At 64.0% G+C, this 23,323-nt stretch overlaps 1 protein-coding gene across 7 annotated transcripts in view; it reads left to right on the top strand.

Moving 5' to 3' along the window:
- The window catches only part of PKD1 (polycystin 1, transient receptor potential channel interacting), a 50,973-nt gene that overhangs the window by 15,812 nt on the left and 11,838 nt on the right, over positions 1 to 23,323 (top strand). For all 7 annotated transcript variants that reach the window (XR_005213518.1, XM_037813963.1, XM_037813962.1 and 4 more), the window contains exons 2-26: positions 1,200 to 1,271; positions 1,402 to 1,473; positions 1,741 to 1,910; positions 2,217 to 2,885; positions 3,120 to 3,303; positions 4,172 to 4,392; positions 4,586 to 4,701; positions 5,113 to 5,239; positions 5,472 to 5,716; positions 6,133 to 6,888; positions 7,610 to 7,741; positions 7,842 to 8,017; positions 8,313 to 8,446; positions 8,750 to 12,369; positions 12,458 to 12,607; positions 13,214 to 13,357; positions 14,203 to 14,482; positions 14,562 to 14,775; positions 14,946 to 15,105; positions 15,515 to 15,667; positions 16,404 to 16,548; positions 16,624 to 17,244; positions 17,654 to 17,810; positions 18,276 to 18,528; positions 18,636 to 18,831. Coding sequence is in view for 6 of the 7 variants with exons in the window: in XM_037813963.1 (XP_037669891.1) it covers positions 1,200 to 1,271; positions 1,402 to 1,473; positions 1,741 to 1,910; positions 2,217 to 2,885; positions 3,120 to 3,303; positions 4,172 to 4,392; positions 4,586 to 4,701; positions 5,113 to 5,239; positions 5,472 to 5,716; positions 6,133 to 6,888; positions 7,610 to 7,741; positions 7,842 to 8,017; positions 8,313 to 8,446; positions 8,750 to 12,369; positions 12,458 to 12,607; positions 13,214 to 13,357; positions 14,203 to 14,482; positions 14,562 to 14,775; positions 14,946 to 15,105; positions 15,515 to 15,667; positions 16,404 to 16,548; positions 16,624 to 17,244; positions 17,654 to 17,810; positions 18,276 to 18,528; positions 18,636 to 18,831 (9,167 nt within the window). In the remaining variant the exon portion in view is untranslated. The remainder of the gene's footprint in view (positions 1 to 1,199; positions 1,272 to 1,401; positions 1,474 to 1,740; positions 1,911 to 2,216; positions 2,886 to 3,119; positions 3,304 to 4,171; positions 4,393 to 4,585; positions 4,702 to 5,112; positions 5,240 to 5,471; positions 5,717 to 6,132; positions 6,889 to 7,609; positions 7,742 to 7,841; positions 8,018 to 8,312; positions 8,447 to 8,749; positions 12,370 to 12,457; positions 12,608 to 13,213; positions 13,358 to 14,202; positions 14,483 to 14,561; positions 14,776 to 14,945; positions 15,106 to 15,514; positions 15,668 to 16,403; positions 16,549 to 16,623; positions 17,245 to 17,653; positions 17,811 to 18,275; positions 18,529 to 18,635; positions 18,832 to 23,323) is intronic.

Genomic DNA, 23,323 nt, shown 5'->3' with positions numbered 1-23,323 from the left:
CCTTCCAATAAATTCCTGGAAGTGGCATTGTTGGCTGAAGAACGTGCTGTTCGGAAGGCTCCTGATTCATAAGAGCTGCGGGAACGCTCAGTCTCGCCAGTGTAAGTGCCTGTTTCCCCACAGCGTCACGGACACTATTAGGATTTTGAAAATATTCCCCACTCACAGATAAAAAGTGCTCTTGCATTGCTGTTTTCTTTGGTATTTCTTCACTTGTTACTGAAATTGAATGTTTTTCCACATGCCTGTGGCCATTTGTATTTCTTTTGTTAATTGCCCATTTTTGACATTATGAAAAATTAGAGTAGTTCTCTTTTTCTTTATGGTTCCTAGCAGTGTATGCAGTAAGAGTGTTATTGACCCTTAATCTCTGTCTTAAGTTGCAATTGCTTTTCCCAGCTTGTAGTGTTCTATTTTTTTCTATACCTTGTGTGGCAGTTGCAAGTATTTATGTAGTTGAATCATTCATCCTGGATATTTTATTTCTGCTCTTGGTTTCAGGCTTTGAAACCCTTCCTGTCTCAGGGGTGTGTGACAGCTCCAGCCCTGGTCTCTTTTGGTGCCTTCTGGTTCTGAAATGTGGTTGCACTGACGTTCATTGAGCTGTGCAGAGCGGGCACCCTAAGCTCTTGGCGTCACCCAAGAACCCCTCCTTGGTGACTGGTGGGAGTGCGCCTGTTCCTGGAGCTTCCTTTGCTCCCGCGCACGCAGCACACTGGAAAACACAATTCCTCAGCATTTCTTGACTGTTCTTGCGCATTTACGCTTCCAGAGGAACCTCTGAATTATCTTGTGACTCCACTTGGGGTTTTTATTAGGGTCGTGTTAAACTTGTGGCCGATGTAGGCACTGGAGCCTTCCAGGGCGCCTGGGAGAGGGAGCTGGGGCGTGAAGTCTGTGGTGGGGGCTGGGGGTGGGCAGGAGAGGGGGCGCGGGCTGAGGGGACTGTGGGGCTCCTGTGCTGCTCCACATGGAGGCTCCCGGCCTGGGGCTGAGATCGGGTGCCGAGTGCTGCGGGGCCCAGCACTCCTCTGCCTCAGCTTCCCCACATGAGAGTTCATTTGGATCCCCTGTTAGACGAGGCTCTTTCCCGGCCCCTGGGGATGGGCAGCGCGGAGGGTGGGAGGCTGCAGCTGGAGGCGGGGCCTGGGCGCTCCGTGCCCCTGTCTGGCGCTGATCTGTGGCCGTTGCTCCCCCAGAGATGTCTCGGATAACCTGCTCCGGGCACTCGACATCCAGCTCCTGGCGAACCTGTCGGCACTGACAAAGCTGTGAGTGTCCCTGGGCTGGGGCCCACTTGTCCAGGGCGCCTGTGGGACCACATGGAGGGGCAGGCCGCCTGTCCCCGTTATGGTTGTGGGTGGCTTCAGTCAGACGCTGCCAACTGCCCTTTTCTTCCAGGGACATAAGCAACAACAAGATTTCTTCATTAGAGGAAGGGATATTTGCTAATTTATTTAATTTAACTGAAATGTAAGTTGGTGGGTTTTGGTGGGTGTTGTCGGCTGTACCCTTGCTCCCCCCACGGCTCCCCTGCCCCCTGCCCTGGCCTCCAAACCTCCCTCCCAAATTTGGGACCAGCCCTGGGGGTGGTCTGCACGGCTGTAGCCCACCCCAGGGCAGACCCCAAGGGCCGGACCTCCCTGGGCTGAGGCCAGGACGTCCCCAGGTCCCTGCGCCCTCCAGTTGGGTAGGATCTGCCCGCCCTACCGTCCCCTGAGCGCCGCCCACCCCCGGCAGAGACCTGAGCGAGAACCCGTGGGTGTGTGACTGTGGCCTGGCCTGGCTGCCGCGCTGGGCCGAGGAGCAGCAGGTGCATCTGGCGGGGCCTGAGGGGGCCACGTGCGCGGGGCCCAGCCCCCTGGCCGGCCGGCCCCTCCTCGGCGCCCCCTTCCTGGCCGGCGGCTGTGGTGAGTGCTGGGCGGGCGGCTGGGGCGGGGCTGGGGTCCAGTGGGGGCCGCTGGAGTGATGGCGTGGGGAGCCACGGGGGGGTCTGGTCTGGGCTTTGGAGCCGGGGCTGAGCGCGGGGAGGTGGGTGGGGGTGGGGGTTGGGCGGGGAGGGGCCGGGAGTGGAGGTGCGGCCGGCCGGAGGCGGGGCCGGGGCGGGGCCTGGAGGCCGGGGCGGGGCCTGGAGGCGGGGCGGGGCCCGGAGGCGGGGCGAGGCCTGGGGGCGGGGCCGGCGGCGCCCGCGGACCCACCCGCCTGTCCGCTTGCAGGTGAGGAGTACGTGGCCTGCCTCCCCGATGGCAGCTCGGGCGTCGTGGTGCTGGGGGTCTTCTCGGCTGCCCACGCGGGCCCGCTGGCGCCCGAGGCCTGCGGCGCCTTCTGCTTCGCGGCGGGCCGGGGCCTGGCGGCGCTCTCGGAGCAAGGCCTATGCCTGTGCGGGGCGGCGCAGCCCAACGCCTCGGCCGCCTGCCTGCCCTTCTGCTCCGGGCGCCCGCCGCCCCGCGGCCCCGGCTGCGCGGGCCCCACTCTCCTGCACCACGTCTTCCCCGCCGCCCCGGGGGCCGCCCTGGAGGGGCCCCGCGGACCCCTGGCCTCCGGCCGGCCAGCAGCCTTCCGGGTCACCGCCCCATGGCCCGTCGCCTCTGTGCGCTGGGACTTCGGCGACGGCTCCCCCGAGACGGGCGTGGCCGGCCCGGCCGCCTCGCACCGTTACGCGCTGCCCGGGCGCTACCGCGTGATGGCGCTGCTGGCCCTGGGGGCCGGCTCGGCCCGGCTGGCGGCCGAGGTGCAGGTGCAGGCGGCCCCTGCGGCCCTGGAGCTCGCGTGCCCGGCCTCCCTGCTCAGCGGTGAGAGCCTCCAGCTCTGTGTCCGCAACCGCGGCGGTACAGGCCTGCAGGCCGCCTACAGCATCATGGCCCTGGGCGAGGGCCCGGCCCAGGGTGCGTTCCCCCCCTTACCCCCACATCGTGTTTCCCCCAGGGCTGCTGGGGCAGTTTCTTCACAGGGTACCCCATGGCGGGGTGGGGAGAGGGGTGGTGGACACAGTCTGATGACCCTTCCCTGCCGACTCCCCTCCCCCTGCCGTACCCCCTACCTCCCTCTCTTCCACCCCGCTTTGTGCCTCCCCAATGCCACCCTCCCCCATACACCCCTTCTCTCTGCCACCCCCACAGTGGTGCACCCTCTCTGTCCTTCGGACACAGAGATCTTCCCTGGCAATGGGCACTGCTACCGCCTGGTGGCAGAGAAGGCGTCCTGGCTGCAGGCGCAGGAGCAGTGCAGGGCCTGGGGTGGGGCTGCGCTCGCCATGGTGAACAGCCCTGCTGTCCAGCACTTCCTTGTCTCCCAGGTCACCAGGTGCCTGTCCTGACCCCCAGGGTTCTGTCGTGGGGCCCCAGGGTGGCTGGGAGGGAGTCCGCAGAGCGCTGGCGTGGAGGCAGAGCCCGAGGCCTGGAGGGGTGCAGGAGGAGCGTGCGGGGGTGACTGGCCAGCAGGGAGGCTGGAGCGGCTGTGTCCAGCTGGCCAGCCTGCCCAGGCTGCCATTGCCCTGCCTCTGGGGACGAGGCTCCACATCCTGCCCAGCTCACAGCTGTCCCCTGCTGGGGCGCCAGACGCAGATGTGGACATGGGGGGCGGGGGCAGCTTCTGTAAACACTGGGGGAAGCACCAGATGTGTGAGGTACACCCAGGGCCTGGGCCTGCCTCCAGTCTATCCTGCAGTGGCTGTCCATGGGGGGGCCTTTTCAAGGGGCGCACTGGGCCCCAGGGATCCCCGCCTCCCCCCCTCCAGCCCTGGGCCTCCCTGGCAGGGCTGATCCTGGCCGGTGATGGAGGTTGTGCTGTTTCCTGCTTCTCACGCTTCTCCCCCCACCCGGGGTGGGGGGCCAAGAACCGACCACACAGAGGAGAGCCTTTGGGCCATCTTGTTCTCCCCGCCCCAGTCTGGTGGGGAAATGCGCTTCCCGTTAGCATGGGGCTGCAGGGCTCGCCAGCCGTTCTGGCGTTGCCTCTTGCTGCCTCAGTGTCCCTGCCGTGGGATGGGGCAGAGGCCAGATTGGGCCTGGGTCTGCAGCCTCCCCAGCCAGGTCACGTCCCTGAGCCGCAGTTTCCCTATCTGGGAAATGGAACAGTGACAGGGCTCACCAGATGGGCTGCTGGAAGCATGCACTCCAGGAAGGCGTTCATCTTCGGGGAGCCCCCCTGAGCGCCCACTGCCCGCCTGCAGGAGCCTGGACGTGTGGATCGGCTTCTCGGCGGTGGAGGGGCTGGAGGCAGGTGCGGCCTCCCCGGCCGAGGCCTTCAGCCTGGAGAGCTGCCAGAACTGGCTGCCCGGGGAGCCGCACCCCGCCACTGCCGAGCACTGCGTGCGCCTGGGACCTGCTGGGCAGTGCAACACGGACCTGTGCTCAGTGCCACACAGCTACGTCTGCGAGCTACGGCCTGGAGGTGCGCGAGGCCGTGGGGGTGTGGTGGGGGCCCCCCACAGGCCTCCTTGTCCTGCAGCTGCCCGCATGTCGGAGTCTTGCTGGGCCCTGCCTCTGGGCTGAGGATGCCGGAGCCAGACCAGGAGGGGAGGGTGGGCGGGGCAGCGCCAGGTGGCTCTGCCCAGTTCTGCCCTCATTGTACCTGCCTCCACCAGGTCCCGTGGGGGACGCCGAGAACTTCCTAGTGGGAGTGCCCAGCGGGGACCTGCAGGGACCCCCAACCCCCTTGGCACTGCAGGAGTCTCTCTCTGCGCCCAGGGAGCCCGTGGAGGTAGGCTGGCCCCGGGACGTTCTGGAACCTTCTTTATTTAGCCTCCCCATGGTACTCCTCTGAGGCCCCCGCCTTAGCCTGGTTGCTGCCAGTCTCTACACAAAAATAAACTTTCTTTTTTTCCTGGGCGTCATCACGTGTGTGTCCAGGACAGACAATTTAGGAAATCCAAAGAGTGTGTCCGAGACGCCGCCATCGCGTGTGCCCTCCCACCCCTTTCCCGGGGCGTCTGTGGGGCACTCGGTCCTGCTGCTGATCGGTGGCCTTCACGCTGGGTTTTCTCCGGAGTGCAGCAGCTCCCTGGCGTGACCCCTGATGCCGCCTCCCGCTCTGTCGCGGTGGTCGTCTGGGCACAGACGCTCGTGGCCCTGGACCGGCCGGGTGCTGAGGCGGCCACATCCTGCCCTCCAGGTGCTGGTGTTCCCCGGCCTGAGCCCGCGGCACGAAGCCTTCCTCACGGCGGCCGCGTTCACCACCCGGGCGCTCGGGCAGCCCACCCAGCTGCGCCTGCAGGTGTACCGGCCCCCGGGAGGAGCAGGTGGGACTCGGCCCCCAGCCCTCACGCTCTTGGCCACCTGATTTGGGTTGTAGCCTCGGGGTGTGCAGAGAGCGGTATCCCTGGTACAGACTGGACGGGGTCTGCAAAGTTTGTGGCTGTGGCTGGGGGTGGGAGGTGACGGTGGAAGCGGGCAGAGCTGGTACTGTTTCGGGGCTCCTTGAATGTGGCCTGTTGTCAATCAGGGTACCCCAAACCCCTCCTCTCCTCGCAGGGGCCCCAGAAGACAGTGCGTCCGAGGGTGGGTCCCCAGACAACAGGACCGAGTCAGCCCCCAAGTGCGTGCCGGAGGGGCGCTGGTGCCCCGTGGCCAACGTCTGCGTGCCGCTGGACGCCCCCTGCCACTCTCAGGCCTGGGCCAACGGGTCCATGCCGATGCCCGGACCCCCGGGGGCCGCCTATGCCCTGTGGAAGGAGTTCCTCTTCTCCGTGCCTGCGGGGCCTCCTGCACAGTACTCGGTGTGTGCCCTCGTCGGGGTGCAGGCTGCTCCCCAAGCAGCTCCCCGAGCCTGCCTGCCCCCCTCAGCTTGATGCCCCCACGCTGGGGCCTTTGCACGTGCCGCCTGCTGAGGGGGTGCCTCCCTCCCACAGCTGGGCTGCAGCGTCCCCTCTGGGGCCCATCCAGGGGACCCCTGCCCCCTGCACCCCCATCCCTGCACCCATGGTGACGTCCACACGTGCACGTGGCTTGTCCAGGCTGTCCTGTCTGTTCCTGTCCACGAGCACTGGGAGGGCAGGCCCGGCCCCGCTCGGAGGAGGTTCAGGGTGGGGGGCTGCTGAGTGCTGCACTCCGGGCCCTTCACGGGGCTTCCCGTGGCCCCAACCAGCCTGGGGCCCAGCGCGAGGCTGTGACGAGCCCCTGCTCTCTCCCGCAGGTCACCTTCCACGGCCAGGACATCCCACTGCTCCCTGGAGACCTCCTGGGCTTGCAGCACGATGCGGGCCCTGGGGCCCTCCTGCACTGCGCCCCCGCGCTCGGCCCCCCAGCCCTCGGGGCCCCCTACCTGTCTGCCAACGCCTCGGCCTGGCTGGCCCACCTGCCTGCCGTGCTGGAGGCTGCTCCGGCCGGCCCCGCCTGCGCCTTGCAGCTGCTTGGTGCCACCGAGCGCCTAACACCCCTGCTGGGCCCTGGGCCCAACCCTGGGCTGCCACGCCCCGGACGCTATGTGGTCCGGGCAGTGGTGGGCAACGGCGTGTCCTCACGCAACCTGTCCTGCAGCTTCAACGTGGTCTCCCCCGTGGCCGGGCTCCAGGTCGTCCTCCCCGCCGCCCTCGATGGCCGCCTCTACGTGCCGACTGACCGCGCAGTCCTGGTGCTCCGGGTGCACTCGGGAGCCAACGCCACGGCCACGGCGCTCTGGCCCGGGGGCAACGTCAGTGCGCCATTTGAGGCTGCCTGCCCTGCACTGGGGGCGGCCCCGGTACCCGGCTGTGCCCACGAGCCCAACGGCGGCCTATTTGCGGTGCTGCCGCTGCCCGGGCTGGGCGAGGGCCAGCACGCCGTGGAGGTGGTGGCAGAGAACGGCGCCAGCCGCGCCAGCCTCAGGCTGCAGGTGACGGCCGAGCAGCCGGTCCGCGGCCTCCGCGCCTCGCCCAGCCCCGAGGCCCGCGTGCTGCAGGGCGTCCTGGTGGTGAGTGCAGCCAGGCTGGGTGGTGGGCGACCGCACGTCCGTCCTTTACCGTCGCAGCCGAGATGGGCTCTGTAACCATCTCTCTCTTCACCGTGTCCCACGTAACGGGCTGTTTTCAAACTCGTCACCTGTCTTGACATATTGGAGCCCGAGACACCCCCCACGCCCTCCCACCTGGCTGTGGATGGCAAAGCACCTGTGGCCACCGCGCACCCCAGGGACCGTTCCTTCCACAGGGTAGCGCAATCCATGTGGCTTGGAGGCCCCGTCCCAGGACCCTCCCCAAGACATCCCCAGGGCTCAGGCACAGCCCTCGGAGCCCTGGGCCTTCCCAAAAGGGAAGTTGTTGCTTAAATTGGGGGCTCAAAGAGGAGCCCTGGCAAAAGGCTGACTCCCACTGGCATCAGGTCTGTTTTGCAGACAGGGAAACTGAGGCCCATGAAGTCAAGGCCTTTCAGCAAGGGGTGGGGATGGTGGGCATTGCCCGGCTGTCAGCTGCCCGCTCTGCCTCACGCCCTGAGCCTCCCCCCGAGCGTATTGGACTTGGGGCCAGGCCCAGGGCTCAGCCAGGGGACCAGCCTGTTGCCCTCCACAAGGGGCTGGTGTGCTGGCTGGGAACGTGCTGGGGGGCACGGGCCAGGCTTGGCGGCCCACGGAGGAGGCTGGGGTCCCTGCCCGCACCCCCTCAGCCTGAGCCCGGCCCCACCCACTCTGCCCACAGCGGTACAGCCCCATGGTGGAGGCTGGCTCTGACGTGGCCTTCAGGTGGACCATCGATGACAAGCAGTCACTGACCTTCCACAACGTCGTCTTCAACGTCATCTACCAGAGCGCCGCTATCTTCAAGCTCTCGGTGGGCGGCGCCGTGGGGCTAGGGGCAGGCAGGGGGAGTGGGGGTGCCGGGGATGGGGGCCCCTTGGTTGTGCTGCACTCAGCACCATCTGTCCCCTCAGCTGACGGCCTCCAACCACGTCAGCAACGTCACTGTCAACTACAACGTCACGGTGGGGAAGATGAACAGGATGCGCGGCCTGCGGCTGTCGCCCGTGCCGGCCGTGCTGCCCCAGAATGCCACACTGGCCCTGGCGGCCAGCGTGCTGGTGGACTCAGCTGTGGAGGTGGCAATTCTGTGAGTGCCAGCCAGGGTGGGGGCACAGGCTATGGGACCCGGGCTGGCGACGTCCGTCTCTGATCCGATATGTCCTCGTGTTGGGAGGCCCTGTGTGCCCAGGACCCCGGGAGGGCCGTGAAGGGGTGGGGGAGGCCCTGAGGTGCAGGAGCGGGATGCTTGGCACAGAGGCATCGAGGAAGGCATGGCTGCGGGGTGAGGTTGCCGGCACCCCTGCGTGTCCTCCCTCCCCCTCCGCGGGGATGCAGCCTGCCCAGCCCGCCTCCCCCAGCCCTCCCCACCTCTGCCCTGGCAGGTGGACCTTTGGGGACGGGGAGCAGGTGCTTGGCCAGTTCAAGCCTCCGTACAATGAGTCCTTCCAGGTCCCCGAGCCCTCGGTGGCTCAGGTGCTGGTGGAGCACAACGTCTCGCACACCTACACCACCCCAGGTGAGGGCGAGCACACACCCAGACAGCCCCAGGGGAGGCCTGAGCGGTGGGGCCTTCCTCCAGGGGCTTGGGCACACTTCCCTGTTGCTTCTTGGATCCCAGTGGTCAGGGGGGTGGGGTCCCTACAGGTGAGGCTGTGTCCCCCTGCGGGCCTGCACGCTTGTCTGGGATTTGAGGAAAAAAATTACGCTGGCCTTGGAGGGATCCCATCCCTTGTAGGGCTTCTTACACCAAACGCGGCGCCTTGGGGCTGGGGGCACAGGGTTCCAGCGTCCCACCCCACCCTGGGCATGCCCCCCGCAGGTGAGTACAACTTGACAGTGCTGGCTTCCAACCCCTTTGAGAACCTGACGCGGAAGGTGCCCGTGAGCGTGCGGGCCGCGCTGCCCGCCCTGGCCGTGGCTGTGAGCAGCCGCATCCTGGTGGCAGGCTTGCCTGTCACCTTCTCCCCGTGCCCGCTGCCCACGTCCAGTGGCGTCCTGTACACCTGGGACTTCGGGGACAGCTCCCCCATTGTGCCGCAGAGCCACCCGGAGGCTGAGCACACATATGCCGAGCGGGGCACGTACCGTGTGCACCTGCGGGCCGACAACATGGTGAGCAGCGCGGCGGCGGGCACCGAGCTGCGCGTATTTGAGGAGCTGCGCGGCCTGAGCGTGCACCTGAGCCCGGCCGTGGAGCAGGGCGCGCCCATGCGGGTCAGCGCTGCCCTGGAGTCCGGGGACAATGTCACCTGGACCTTCGACATGGGGGACGGCACGGTGCACAGTGGCCCCGAGCCTGCCGTGGAGCACGTGTACCTGCGAGCACAGAGCTGCACGGTGACCGTGCGGGCGGCCAGCCCGGCCGGCAGCCTGACGCAGAGCCTGCCCGTGCGCGTCTTTGTGCTGGAGGTGCTGCGGCTCGAGCCCGCCGCCTGCATCCCCGTGCAGCCCGAGGCGCGGCTGACGGCCCACGTCCCCGGGGACCCTGCCCGCTACGTCTTCGACTGGACTTTCGGGGATGGCTCGGCCAACACCACCGTGCAAGGCCTGCCTTGGGTGACGCACAACTTCACACGGGCCGGCACCTTCTCCCTGGTGCTGGTGCTGTCAAGCCCCGTGAACAAGGCTCACTTCTTCAGCAGCGTCTGCGTGGAGCCCGAGCTGGGCGGTGTCACCCTGCAGCCCGAGAGGCAGCTCGTGCGGCTCGGGGACGAGGCCCACCTGGAGGCCCATGCCTGGCCCCCTTTCCCCTACCGCTACGCCTGGGACTTCGGCACCGAGGCGGCCGCTGTGCGCACCAGGGGCCCTGAGGTCACGCACACCTACCGGGCCCCCGGCCTCTACCTGGTGACAGTCACCGTGTCCAACAACGTGTCCACAGCCAACGACTCAGCACAGGTGGAGGTGCAGGAGCCCGTGGCCCTCGTGGGCATCCGGGTGAACGGCTCAGGTGTGCTGGAGCTGCGCCGGCCCTACCTGTTCTCCCCCGTGGGTGGCGGAAGCCCTGCCAGCTACCTGTGGGAGCTGGGCGACGGCGGGCAGTGGCAGGGGCCCTCGGTTGTCCACATCTACAACGTCACCGGTGACTTCAGCGTGCGAGTGGCCGGCTGGAACGACGTGAGCCACAGCGAGGCCTGGCTGAATGTCACGGTCGTGCAGCGGCCACAGGGGCTCGTGGTCAACGCCAGCCGCACGGTGGTGCCCCTCAACGGCAGCGTGGGCTTCAGCACAACACTGGAGGCGGGTGGGCCTGCACGCTACTCCTGGGTGCTCTGCGACCGCTGCACGCCCATCCCCGGGGGCCCCACCATCTCCTACACCTTCCGCTCTGTGGGCACCTTCAACATCATTGTCACAGCCGAGAATGAGGTGGGTGCCGCCCAGGACAGCATCTTTGTCTACGTCCTGCAGCACATCGAGGGGTTGCAGGTGGCGGGGGGCGGCGGTGGCTGCTGCTTCCCCACCAACCACACGCTGCAGCTGCAGGCCATGCTGCGGGATGGCACCAACGTCTCCTACAGCTGGACCGCCCAGCGGGCTGGGGGCCCCATCCTGGCCGCCAGCGGCAAGGCCTTTGCCTTCACCGTGCTCGAGCCCGGCACCTACCATGTCCAGCTGCGTGCCACCAACATGCTGGGCAGCGCCTTGGCCAACCGCACCGTGGACTTCATGGAGCCTGTGGGCGAGCTGGCGGCCACCGCCGCCCCCAACCCAGCTGCCGTCAATGAGAGCATCGCCCTCAGGGCCGAGCTGGCGGCTGGCAGTGGCGTCATATATACCTGGCACCTGCAGGAGGGGCTGAGCTGGAAGACCCTAGAGCCGGCCACCACCCATGCCTTCACCACGCCCGGCCTGCACCTGGTCACCGTCACGGCTGAGAACCAGCTGGCTGCGGCCAATGCCACCGTCGGGGTGTCTGTGCAGGTGCCCGTGAGGGGCCTGAGCATCTGGGCGGGCGAGCTGGACCTCAATTTCGTGGTGGCTGGTTCCGCTGTGCCTTTCTGGGGCCAGCTGGCCTCAGGCACCGACGTCCACTGGAGCTGGGCTGTGCCGGGCAGCCACAGGCAAGGCCAGCACATCACCGTGGTCTTCCCGGACGCCGGCACCTTCTCCGTGCGGCTCAACGCCTCCAACGCGGTCAGCTGGGCAGCGGCTGAGCACAGCCTCGCGGTGGAAGCGCCCATCGTGGGCCTGGTCCTGTGGGCCAGCGCCAAGGTGGTGGAGCCTGGGCAGCTCGTGCACTTCCAGGCCCTGCTTGCCACTGGCTCGGATGTCAGCTTCCACCTGCAGGTCAGCGGGGCTGGCCCCGAGGCCCTGCCCGGGCCCCGCTTCTCGCACAGCTTCCCCCGGGTGGGGGACTACCTGGTGAGTGTGCAGGCCGAGAACCGTGTGAGCCGGGCCCAGGCGCAGGTGCGGGTGGCGGTGCTGGAGGCCATTGGTGGGCTGCAGGTGCCCGACTGCTGTGAGCCGGCCATCCCCACGGGAGCTGAGCACAACTTCTCAGCCCGGGTGCAGCGCGGCTCGCGTGTGGCCTATGCCTGGTACTTCACCCTGCAGAAGGTGCAGGGTGACTCGCTGGTCATCCTCTCGGGCCGCGACGTCACCTACACCCCTGTGGCGGCGGGGCTGCTGGAGATCCAGGTGCGTGCCTTCAACGACCTGGGCGCAGAGAACGTGACGCGCCGGCTGGAGGTGCAGGACACCATCCAGCACGTGGTGCTGCGCAGTGGCAGCTGCTTTGCCAACCGCTCGGCCCGCTTCGAGGCAGCCACGCACCCCGGGTCATGGCGTGTGGCCTACCGCTGGGACTTTGGGGACGGGGCCCCTGCCCAGGAGACGCAGGAGCCCTGGGCCGACCATGCTTACCTGCAGCCTGGGGACTACCGTGTGGTGGTGAACGCGTCCAACTTGGTGAGCTGCTTCGTGGCACAGGCCACGGTGACGGTCCGTGTGCTGGCCTGCGAGGAGCCCGCAGTGGACGTGGCCCTGCCCCCGCAGGTGCTGATGCGGCGCTCGCAGCGCAACTACCTGGAGGCCCATGTGGACCTGCGCGGCTGCGTCACCTACCAGACCGAGTACCGCTGGGAGGTGTACCGTGCCACCAGCTGCCAGCGGCCCGGGCGCACAGCCCACGTGGCCCTGCCTGGTGTGGACGTGAGCCGGCCCCAGCTGGTGGTGCCACGGCTGGCGCTGCCTGTGGGCCATTACTGCTTCGTGTTCGTGGTGTCGTTTGGGGACACGCCGCTGGCACGGAGCATTCAGGCCAACGTGACGGTGGCCCCCGAGCGACTTGTGCCCATCATCGCGGGTGGCTCGTACCGCGTGTGGTCGGACGCACAGGACCTGGTGCTGGACGGGAGCCAGTCCTACGACCCGAACCTGGAGGACGGAGAGCAGACGCCGCTCAGCTTCCACTGGGCCTGCACGGCCTCGTCCCAGGTCCGCCTGTGTCGGGTCTGGCAGGGGTGGGGGCGGCCTCTGGGCCCCTGGCGGGCTGGTCTGGCCCTCACGCTGTCCTCTCGTGCAGGGTGAGGCGGGGGGGTGCACACTGGCCTTCGGGCCCCGCGGGAGCAGCGTGCTCACCATCCCCCGGGAGCGGCTTCAGGCTGGCGTGCAGTACACCTTCGACCTGACGGTGTGGAAGGCTGGCCGGAGGGAGGAGGCCACCAACCAGACGGTGGGTGCCGGGCGGCCTGGGCCCGGGGTGGGATGGGATGCGACAGGGGCGTGGCCGCCAAGGAGGAGTGAGCAGGGGGTGTCCCCACACTTGCAGAGAGCACAGCCGCCCACTCCCTCTTGTTCTGCAGGGGTTTGCTGTGTTTTGTTGTTCTGGTGGTTGTTAGGGTCTTTCTGAATTACTGCTGCGTTGGGGATGAGTTGTGTGTAAGCAGACACCGTTTCAGTGTTGCACCTTCTCGCGCTAGAACACCGCTGCACTCTCGATTTTAAAGGAGCAGCAAAAGCTCTGGGGTCTTAAACAGAAAGACCATGTTCCGGTAGTGTAGAGCCCTAGAGAGGGCTGTAGTCCCAGACTAGGGGCCCCTTGTTTCCGAGTGGGGGCAGGGCCCTGTTCCCACCCTCAGGTGCTTCCACGGACAGAGGCGGGGCTGGGGACACCGCCCTGGGGGAGCCTCCCGGGCAGAGGGAGCAACATGGGCAAAGGGCGAGGCCTGGGCACCCCTGGCTGGGCTGCCCCAGGATAGTGGCCGCCTTGGGTCTCAGCGTGTCACAGGGCACATGGGGGCCCCTCGCGTGGCCTCGACGTGACCCCGCCCCTTCCCAGGTGCTGATCCGGAGCGGACGGGTGCCCATCGTGTCGTTGGAGTGCGTGTCCTGCAAAGCGCAGGCGGTGTACGAAGTGAGCCGCAGCTCCCACGTGTACCTGGAGGGCCGCTGCCTCAACTGCAGCAGCGGCTCCAAGCAGGGGGTGAGCGGGCGGCGGAGGGGGGAGGAAGGGGAGGTGGCTCCTCGGGGCGGGTCCCTCCAGTGAGTCCCGGGGGTTGGGACTAAAGGGACGGTCAGGAGGCGCCTGCGAGCCCTCGCTCTGCACCGCCCTCGCTGGGCCCCGCCCCTCCGGCTCCGGCCCCACCTCCCGCCCTCGCCTAGCCCCGCCTCCTTCCCCGCCCCTCCGACTCCGGCCCCACCTCCCGCCCTCGTCTAGCCCCGCCTCCTATCCCCGCCCCTCCGGCTCCGGCCCCACCCCCCGTCCTCGTCTAGCCCCGCCTCCTGCTGCCCGCCCCTCCGGCTTCGGCCCCACCTCCCGCCCTCGTCTAGCCCCGCCTCCTTCCCCGCCCCTCCGGCTCCGGCCCCACCTCCCGCCCTCGTCTAGCCCCGCCTCCTTCCCCGCCCCTCCGACTCCGGCCCCACCTCCCGCCCTCGTCTAGCCCCGCCTCCTATCCCCGCCCCTCCGGCTCCGGCCCCACCCCCCCGTCCTCGTCTAGCCCCGCCTCCTGCCCCGCCCCTCCGGCTCCGGCCCCACCTCCCGCCCTCGTCTAGCCCCGCCTCCTATCCCCGCCCCTCCGGCTCCGGCCCCACCCCCGTCCTCGTCTAGCCCCGCCTCCTGCTGCCCGCCCCTCCGGCTCCGGCCCCACCTCCCGCCCTCGTCTAGCCCCGCCTCCTGCCCCCGCCCCTCCGGCTCCGGCCCCACCTCCCGCCCTCGTCTAGCCCCGCCTCCTGCCCCCGCCCCTCCGGCTCCGGCCCCACCTCCCGCCCCCGTCTAGCCCCGCCTCCTGCTGCCCCGCCCCCGCCCTCACGCTCCGCGCGCTCCCGCAGCGCTGGGCAGCGCGCACCTTCAGCAACAAGACGCTGGTGCTGGACGAGACGACCACGTCCACGGGCAGCGAGGGCATGCGGCTGGTGGTGCGGCGCGGGGTCCTGCGGGACGGCGAGGGCTACACGTTCACGCTCACCGTGCTGGGCCTCTCGGGCCAGGAGGAGGGCTGCGCCTCCATCCGCCTCTTCCCCAACCGCCCGCCCCTGGGGGGCACCTGCCGCCTCTTCCCGCTGGAGGCTGTGCGCGCCCTCACCACCGAGGTGCGCTTCGAGTGCGCGGGTGAGTGGCTCACGGCGGCCCGGGGGTGGCCGTGGGGGCCGGGGGCGCGGCCCAGGTGACAGCCGCATGGGTCCCGCAGGCTGGCGGGACGCAGAGGACGCAGAGGCCCCGCTGGTGTACGCCCTGCTGCTGCGGCGCTGTCGCCAGGCTCACTGTCAGGAGTTCTGCGTCTACAAGGGCAGTCTCTCCGCCTACGGGGCCGTGTTGCCGCCGGGCTTCCAGCCCCACTTCACCGTGGGCTTGGCCGTGGTCGTGCAGGACCAGCTGGGGGCCTCCGTGGTTGCCCTCAATAGGTGAGCCCCAGGCAGGGGGTGGACGGGCAGCAGGAGCCCAGCCTCAGGGGAGTGGGAGCGGATCTGGGGTGGGGAGTGGGAGCAGGGCCTTGGGGGGCAGCGGGAGCCCAGCCTGTGGGGAGTGGGAGCCGGGCCAGCTCATGGTCCGGCCTCCGCCCTCCACCCTCCAGGTCACTGGCTATCACCTTGCCGGAGCCCCCTGGAGGCCCCCAGGGCCTCGCGCGCTGGCTGCACGGCCTGACGGAGCGCGTGCTGCCCGGGCTCCAGAGGCAGGCAGACCCCCAGCACGTCATTGAGTACTCGCTGGCCCTCATCACGGTGCTCAACGAGGTCAGCAGAGCGGGTGGGGGCGTGCAGGGCAGGGGGAGTTCCTGGGTGCCTGCCGCCGCTCGGGGTGGGGGCGAGGTGGGACCCAGACCCAGTGCTCCTGGGAGAGGAGCTCGTCCGCTGGCTGCCGGCAGGTGAGGGCCCATGAGCAGCTGCCAGGCGCGGTGCCCTTCAGGCAGCGCTCCCCACGTCACGTCCTGTGCCGCCCCAGGGCCCCAGCAGAGGGTTCGCATGCACCCTGCTTGCTCTCGAGGGAACAATTCTGGTGCTTGAGGCGAGGCTGGCATCACATAGCAGCGAGCCCCGGGCGCCCCGAGACACCCCTGGCTGAGGGCTGTGGGTGCTCCTGAACCACGCTGCCAGGCCAGGCTGCCTCCCCCCACTGCTGACGCCCCCCTCTCGCCCCCCGTAGTATGAGCAGTTTCCCGCCGTGGCCGAAGAGCCCGTTCCCGAGCGGCAGCTGCGTGTCCAGGTACGCAGGAACGTCACGGAGACACTGGTGTCCTTGCGGGTCAACACCGTGGACGACATCCAGCAGATCGCCGCCGCACTGGCCCAGTGCACGGTAGGATGGCCAGGCACAGGTGCCGGGGCAGCACTGGGCACTGAGGGAGAGGGGTGGCCCTGGGGCTGCTGCCTCCGCAGCTGGTCCTCCCGGAGGCCCGTGGGACTCGGTCCTTCTTTTCTGCTGCTGCCCAGTGCAGGCCCCCAGGGTGCCGGTCGCCACAACCCTGCAGAATGCCCAGGCCCTGAAGAATGGCCTGGTGCAGGGCATGAGGTGCAGGGGTCGCCCTGCAGCTCCCCGCCGAGCACCCAGGGGACCGTGGCCTGTTCGCACCACCTTGGCCTCGCATTGCCCCTGCACGGGCCTTGTAGGCCCACGGGAGCTGGAGGGACTGACGGCCGGGGACAGCAGGGGCGGGAGCAGAGTCTCGATGGAGAAGAGGCGAGGGTGTTTGCTGCAGAGGTGCCTACACCCCACATGGCGCCACCCCTGGTCCTCCACTTGGTGCACCTGCTGCCCCCCCCCGTGGCATCCCCCGCCTCCCACGTGGCCTGGCTCTTAGTCACATGACGTGTCCCCCCCCACCATGGGTTTGGTGGCGGATGGGTGGGATCCAGGGTCAGGGACTGGAGAATGTGGTGCTCACTCCTGGGCCGAGAGGAGCCCGCTGGCCTCACACTGGGGAAGGTTCCTCTGGCTGCAGCATGGAGGGGCTCTGGGAAGGCCAGGCCATTGGCCAGGGGTCTGGCCACCCTGAGCAGCCCCGGCCCTGGTCAGCGAGGCGTCCGCCCTGCAGGTGCCCAGCAGGGAGCTTGTGTGCCGCTCATGCCTCAGGGAGACGCTGCACAAGCTGGAAAGCATGGTGCGCATCCTGCAGGATGAGACCACCCAGGGCACCGCGACGCCCACCACCATCGCCGACAGCATCCTCAACATCACAGGTGGGTGGGCAGGCGGCTGGATGCAGGCCCCGGCTCTGCTGTGGTACCCCCTGACCCCTGGCCCTGTGCCCACAGGCGACCTCATCCACCTGGGCAGCTCAGACGTGCAAGGCCTGCAGGTGCCGGCGCTGGGGCCCGAGCCGCCCTCACCGATGGTGGCGTCCCGGGCCTACAACCTGTCGTCGGCACTCATGCGCGTCCTCATGCGCTCCCGCGTGCTCAACGAGGAGCCCCTGACGCTGGCGGGCGAGGAGATCGTGGCTCAGGGCAAGCGCTCCGACCCGCTGAGCCTGCTGTGCTATGGCAATGCCTCGGGCCCCAGCTGCCACTTCTCCATCCCCACGGCCTTCAGCGGGGCCTTGGCCGGCCTTGGCGACGTGGTGCAGCTCATCTTCCTCGTTGACTCCAACCCCTTCCCATTTGGCTACATCAGCAACTACACTGTCTCCACCAAGGTGGCCTCCATGGCCTTCCAGACGCAGGCCGGCACCCAGATTCCCATCGAGCAGCTGGCGTCTGAGCGGGCCATCACCGTGAAGGTGTCCAACAACTCGGGCCAGGCCGCCCCGGGCCATGGGGTCCCTACTGGCTCTGCCCTCGTTGCGCCCCGAGCCTCCGTCAGCGCCGTGGTCACCGCTGAGAACAGCAATCCAGCAGCTGGGCTGCACCTGCAACTCACGTACACGGTCCTCGACGGTGCGTGCCACCGCGGCACCCGGGCCATCCCTCGGGGGCAGCAGAGGGGTGGGTGGGCAGGCAGGCGCTCCTTGGGAGCACACCTGGGCCCATAGTCTTTGGCAGAGCCTGTCTGCTGCTCTCGGGGTTCCCCTGGCCCCGGAGAACAGGGTGTGGGTGTGGTTCCCCCGGCACAGGAGGGAAGTGAGGCTCAGAGGAGCCGCACAGGTCCCCAGGGTCCTTGCAGGCCAAGGGAGGGCTCCCGGGGGTGGGGAGCGGGCCCGTGCATCACTTCCTGCAAGGAGGGCTCCCGGGACCCCACATGGACGGGCCTGCCGGGCCCCGTTGACAGGCCCTCGGTGGTGCTCCTGGGTGTCGCCGGGCGTGTGGGCAGCCGGGCGGCACCCGACCAGGTGTGTGCTGTCCCCAGAGCGCTACCTGTCCGAGGAGCCTGAGCCCTACCTGGCCATCTACCTGCACTCGGCGCCCTGGCCCAACGAGCACAACTGCTCGGCCAGCAAGAAAGTCAGCCCGGGGACGCTGGTGGGTGCCGACCACAGGCCCTACACTTTCTTCATCGCCCCGGGGTGAGCGCTTCCTCGGGGGGTCGCGGGGCCCACAGCAGGCCCTGGGTGGGCTGGGGGGAAGGGGAGGGGCGCTGTCAGGTCTGCACTTGCTGAGTCAGAGGTCATCCGAGGGGGAGAGGGAGGACTCCCGGAGTCAGGAGGGTAGGGAGCAGTGCCCTGAGTGGGCGGGGCTGGGGCCGGGCTATGAGTGGGCAGGGCTGTGGGTGCGGCCATGGGTGGGGCCGTGGAGGCAGAGCTGTGGGTGGGCGGGGCCAGGTGGGTGTGGCCATTGGGGGGCTGTGGGGGTGGGGCCAGGTGGGTGGGGCCGTTGGGGGCTGTGGGGGCAGAGCTGTGGGTGGGGGTGCCGGGAGCCCAGATCTGCAGCAGGGTCTGAGAGTGCACCAGGCAGTACCGTCACCCAGCCAGGAGCAGCCCCAGTGCCTCGGCACCCAGCCACTCCCCCACCCTGTCCCTCTGTCCCCCCAGGACTGGGGACCCGGGCGGGAGTTACTACCTGAACCTGACCAGCCACTTCCACTGGTCGGCTCTGGAGGTCTCCGTGGGCCTGTACGCGTCCCTGTGCCAGTACTTCAGCGAGGAGGAGATGACGTGGCGGACGGAGGGCACCGTGGTCCTGGAGGAGACCTCGCCCGGCCAGGCCGTCTGCCTCACCCGCCACCTCACCGCCTTCGGCGCCAGCCTCTTCGTGCCACCCAGCCGCGTCCACTTCGTCTTCCCCGTGAGCGGGGCCCCCGCCTCTGGGCTCCCTGCAGGGTGTGGGGGGCCTGGCTGTCCTGGAGGTGACACCTGCACAGAGCCCCTGCCCTGACAGCCCTGTCCCCCCAGGACCTGGGCGCGGGCATGAACTACGTTGTTCTGCTGACATGTGCCGTGTGCCTGGCCACCTACGCAGTCACAGCCGTGGTCCTGCGAAAGCTGGACCACCTGGACGTCAGCCGGGTCCGCGCCATCCCCTTCTGCGGGAAGGGCGGCCGCTTCAAGTACGAGATCCTGGTCAAGACTGGCTGGGGCCGTGGCTCAGGTGAGGGCACGGAGGGCTGGCGGTGGGGGCCGTGGGTTCTGTCGGGGTTCCTCTGTCAGGACCCAAGAGCGGTGGCAGCAGCAGGTGGCAGAAAAGAGTTCAGCTTGTGAAGGGCGTGGGAAGCTTTAGCTTGTTGCCCTGCCGTGGCATTGGACGGACAGACTGCCTGCACTCCTGAGAAAGGCAGCGTACAGACAGGCTGTCCTCGCGTGGCACAGCCGCCCGGGCACACCCTAGCCGAGCAGGCAACATGAGTCAGCAACGGGGAAGGTTACGATCGTCCATGACCGCTAAGGTTTTCTTCAAGGCACACCTTCTTACCATCAGTCACAGCATATAGAAAGAAAAGCACATAGGGACGTGAAAATATCTTACCTGCTGGTGTGTATTCAGTGCACCGTCGCTGAAAGCCTCAGACGCTGAGCATCCAGGCGCTCCCTTCCGTTGTGGAAAACCTGCCAAGGGTGGCTTGAGTGACGCTTCCAGCTTGTCACTTGGGTGGGGTGAGGAGCGAGCTCTTTGCTGGGCCTTGGCGAGCTGTCCCCACCTTCCCGAGTTTGTCTTGTTTGTGTGCTCGGTGTCATGGAACATCTCTGAGAGTTTGTTTTTTTTTTAATAAAATTTTTTCTTTATTAGAGGAGCTGTAGGCTACAGAAAAACCATGCAGAAAATACAGAGTTCCCATGCACCCTTTTCAGTGGCAGGGACATTTGTTACAATTGATGAGAGAACATCGTAAGTGTACTAGTAATTATAATCTGTGCTTTACATTAGGATGTCTTTTTTGTGTTGTGCAGCTCAATGGATTTTTAAATTCTTATTCTAGTAACGCATGCAAAGAAACACATTCAAATGCATTCAACCATTCAAATAAATAATTCAGTGCCATTAATTACGTCCAAAATGCTGTGCCACCATCACCAGCATCCATTACCAGAACTTTCCATCCCCCTGCACAGAACCTCCCTACCAAGTAAGCACTAACTTCCAACCCACCCCATGGTAACCTGTATTCGAGTTCCTGGATCTATGAATTTGCTTATTCTTATCGTTTTATACCAGTGAGATCACACAGTATTTGCCTTGTTGTGTCTGACTTGTTTCACTCAACGTGACGTCTTTAAGGTTCATGTGTTGTTGTGTGCATCAGAGCTGCTTTCCTTTCTACGGTGCAATGATGTCCCATCGGATGTGCATCTTGTTTATCCATTTATCTGTTGGTGGACACCTGGGGTTGCTTCCGTATCTTAGCAATTGTGAACAATGCCACTGTGAACCTCGGTGTGCAAACATCCACGTGAGCCCTGCTTTCACTTCTTCTGGGTGTACTCCTAGACAGGGGATTGCCATGTCATATGGTAATTCTACACTTGGCTTTCTGAGGAACCACCAAACTGTTTCCCACCGAGTGTTCCCATTTCTCTGCATCTTCTCCAACACTTGTTATTTCCTGTTTTAGCAGCCGCTTTAGTGGGCATGAAATGGTATCTTGTGGTTTTGATTTGTATTTCTGTAACAGCTAATGATGTTGAGCATCTGTTCATAAGCTTTTTGGCTATTTGCATATCTTCTTTGGAGAGATGTTTATTCAAGTCTTTTGCCCTTTTCTTGATTGGGTTGTCTGTCTTTTCGTTGTTGAGTTACAGGAATTCTTTATATATTCTAGATATTAAACCCTTATCAGGAATGTAGTTTGCAAATATTTTCTCTCATTCTGTCAGTTGCGTGTTTACTTTCATGATGACGTCCTTTACAGAAAGTTTTTAATTTTGATGAAGTCCCATTTATCTATTTTTTATTCTGTTGCTTATATTTTTGTTGTAAAAATCCAAGAAACCACTGCCTAACACAACATCCTGAAATTGCTTCCCTATGTTTTCTTCTAGGAGTTTTATAGTTCTGGTTCTTATATTTAGGTCTTTGATCCATTTTGAGTTGATTTTTGTATATGGTGTGAGGTAAGGGTCCCCCTTCATTCTTTTGCATATGGACGTCCAGTTCTCCCAGCATCATTTGTGGAAGAGACTTCTTTCCCAGTTGAGTGGACTTGGCACTCTTGGCAAAGATCAATTGGCCAAAGATGGGAGGGTTTATTTTTGAACTGTCAGTTTTATTCCATTGGTCTGTGTCTGTCTTTGTTCTAGTACCATGCTGTTTTAAGATTTTTTTTTCCTTTTTTTATGGTGAAGTATAACATATATACAAAAAAGTGATAACTGTCAAAGGATGATTTAACAAGTAGTTAGCAAATTTCAAAGAACGTAATGGGTTACAGTTGCACCATTTCAGTCATTTCCTTAAAGTCTTCCAACTTTGTTCTTTTTCAAGATGGCTTTGGCCATTTGGGCCCCTTACCCTTCCATACAGATTTGATGATTGCCTCTTCCATTTCTGCATAGAGGCCTGTTAGAATTTTGATTGGGATTGTGTTGAATCTGTAAATCGCTTTAGGGAGGATTGACGTCTTAACAATGTTTAGTCCTCCAATCCATGAACACAGAATGTCCCCTTTACTTCACCTTCTTTGCTCTCCGTTCGCAATGTGCTCTAAGTTTTCTGTGCACAAGTCCTTTACATCCTTGGTTAAATTTATTCCTTGATATTTGAATCTTTTATTTGCTATTATAAACGGGATTTTTTTTCTTGATTTCCTCTTTCGATTGTTCGTTACTGTTGGATAGAAGCACTGCTGGTTTTTGTGTGTTGATCTTGTACCCCACCCCTTTGCTGAGTTTGTCTGTAAGCTCAGCAGCTCTGTTGTGGACTTTTCAGGACTTTCTGCATGTAGGATCATATCATCCGTGAACAGGGGAAGTTTTATTTCTTCCTTTCCAATTTGGATGCCTTTTATTGCTTTCTCTTGCCTGATTGCTCTGGCAAGAACTTCCCTTGTACATAATGTTGCTTTTCTCTTGCAGCTTTCAGAACTCTCTCCCTGTCCTTGGCGTTTGACAGTTTGACTACTGGGCATGGTTTTCTTTGATTTATCCTGTTTGGGGTTTGTTGGGCTTCTTGAATGTGTATATTCAAGTCTTTTGTCAAATCTGGGAAGTTTTCTGCCTGCCTTTCTTTGTTCTGCCCGCTTTCTCTCTTTCTTCTCCTTCTGGACTCTCGTGATGCATATTTTGGTTCACTTGTGCATGTCCCAGGGGTCTCATAGTCTCTGTTCGCTTTAAAATTTTTTTTCTTTCTGTTCCTGAGCATGAATCTTTTGTCTTGTCTTTGAGTTCACTGATTCATTCTTCTGTCAGCTCCAATCTGCTGTTGAAACCCTCTAGGAGAATTTTCATTTTAGTTATTATGGCCTTCAACTGCAGTATTTGTTTGGCTTCTTTTAAAAATTGTCTCCTTATTGAGATTCTCATACTGTTCATTCACTGGTTTTCTGATACCCTTTATTTCTTTCTCTGTGTCTTCCTTCATCTCCTTGAGCATATCATAGACCGTATTTTTAGTCTTTGGGATGTCCCACCTGTAGTCCTCTTCACTGATGGTTTTTAAGGCTTTATCTTCCCCTTTGTCTGGGCTGTCACTTCCCGTTTCTTTGTGTGTTTCATCATCTTTTGTTGAAACCTGAACATTTTGATATTTTAATGTATTTTTGCTGGAAGACAGACTGTGAGGCATCTGTCCCTTAAGCTTGTACCTGGCTTTCACTACGACAGAGCTTTCCTTGAATGTCAGGAGCTAACAAAAAAGGGGGATGGGAGAAAACCCCTTTCCCAGTCTTGACACGTTCACGTGCTGGAGTGCTCGCCATCAGAGCTTCTCCGTACGATGAGTTTAGAGGGTGGCTCCAGGTCAGAGCTCAGGGCCTCCCTGGGCCTTTCTGCTCGTGCCTCTCGTCTTGAGCATGTGCCTGTGGCCCTGGGAATCCCATTTACATGGTCTTGAACGTCTCTCTTCGCTGGGGTCCCAGACACTGCGCTGTGTGTCCCACACTCAGTGATCCCTGGCTCCCCCCACCGCATTCTAGGGGAGCTCGTGAGCCACCTTCTGATGCAGGGCAGGCTCTGGGAAGGCGAGTCCCTCAGGCCACCACAGACAGATTGGACCAGGCATACGTGCCCCAGTGCATGCATGAGGGGAGCTCTGGGGGGCTGTGCTCCCTCCAGAACTGGGGCCAGGGACTCCCACTGCGAGCGCGGAGCAGGGGAGGGGCTGGCGAGAGCCTCCGCTTTTAGGAGGCCTTTGTCTTGATGCTTGCTCGCCCTGTCACTGGGGTTCCCCAGCTGCTGTCTGGAGCTTTGAGGAAGTTGGTTTTGCGATTTATTGCCGGTGGTTTGCAGCTTCCATGGGGGCGGAGCCCTGAAGCATCTGACTCTGCCGTCCTGAGGGTGACGGGTGCCCTGCGAGTAACTGAGATTTGAATCACCCTGCGGTCTGGCGTTTGCTTGACAAATGGTGGTAACTGTGCTGGGTGCAGCAAGGGCGCTGGCGCTTGTTGGATGAGCAAAGGCTGACAGATGCAGACAGCGGCCGAGAGTTCACG

This window comes from Choloepus didactylus, chromosome 21 (genome assembly GCF_015220235.1).
Source record: "Choloepus didactylus isolate mChoDid1 chromosome 21, mChoDid1.pri, whole genome shotgun sequence".
Taxonomy (NCBI): Eukaryota; Metazoa; Chordata; class Mammalia; order Pilosa; family Megalonychidae; genus Choloepus; species Choloepus didactylus.
The sequence above is the reverse complement of the archived record's forward strand: the minus strand, read 5'-3'. Positions and strand labels throughout refer to the sequence as shown.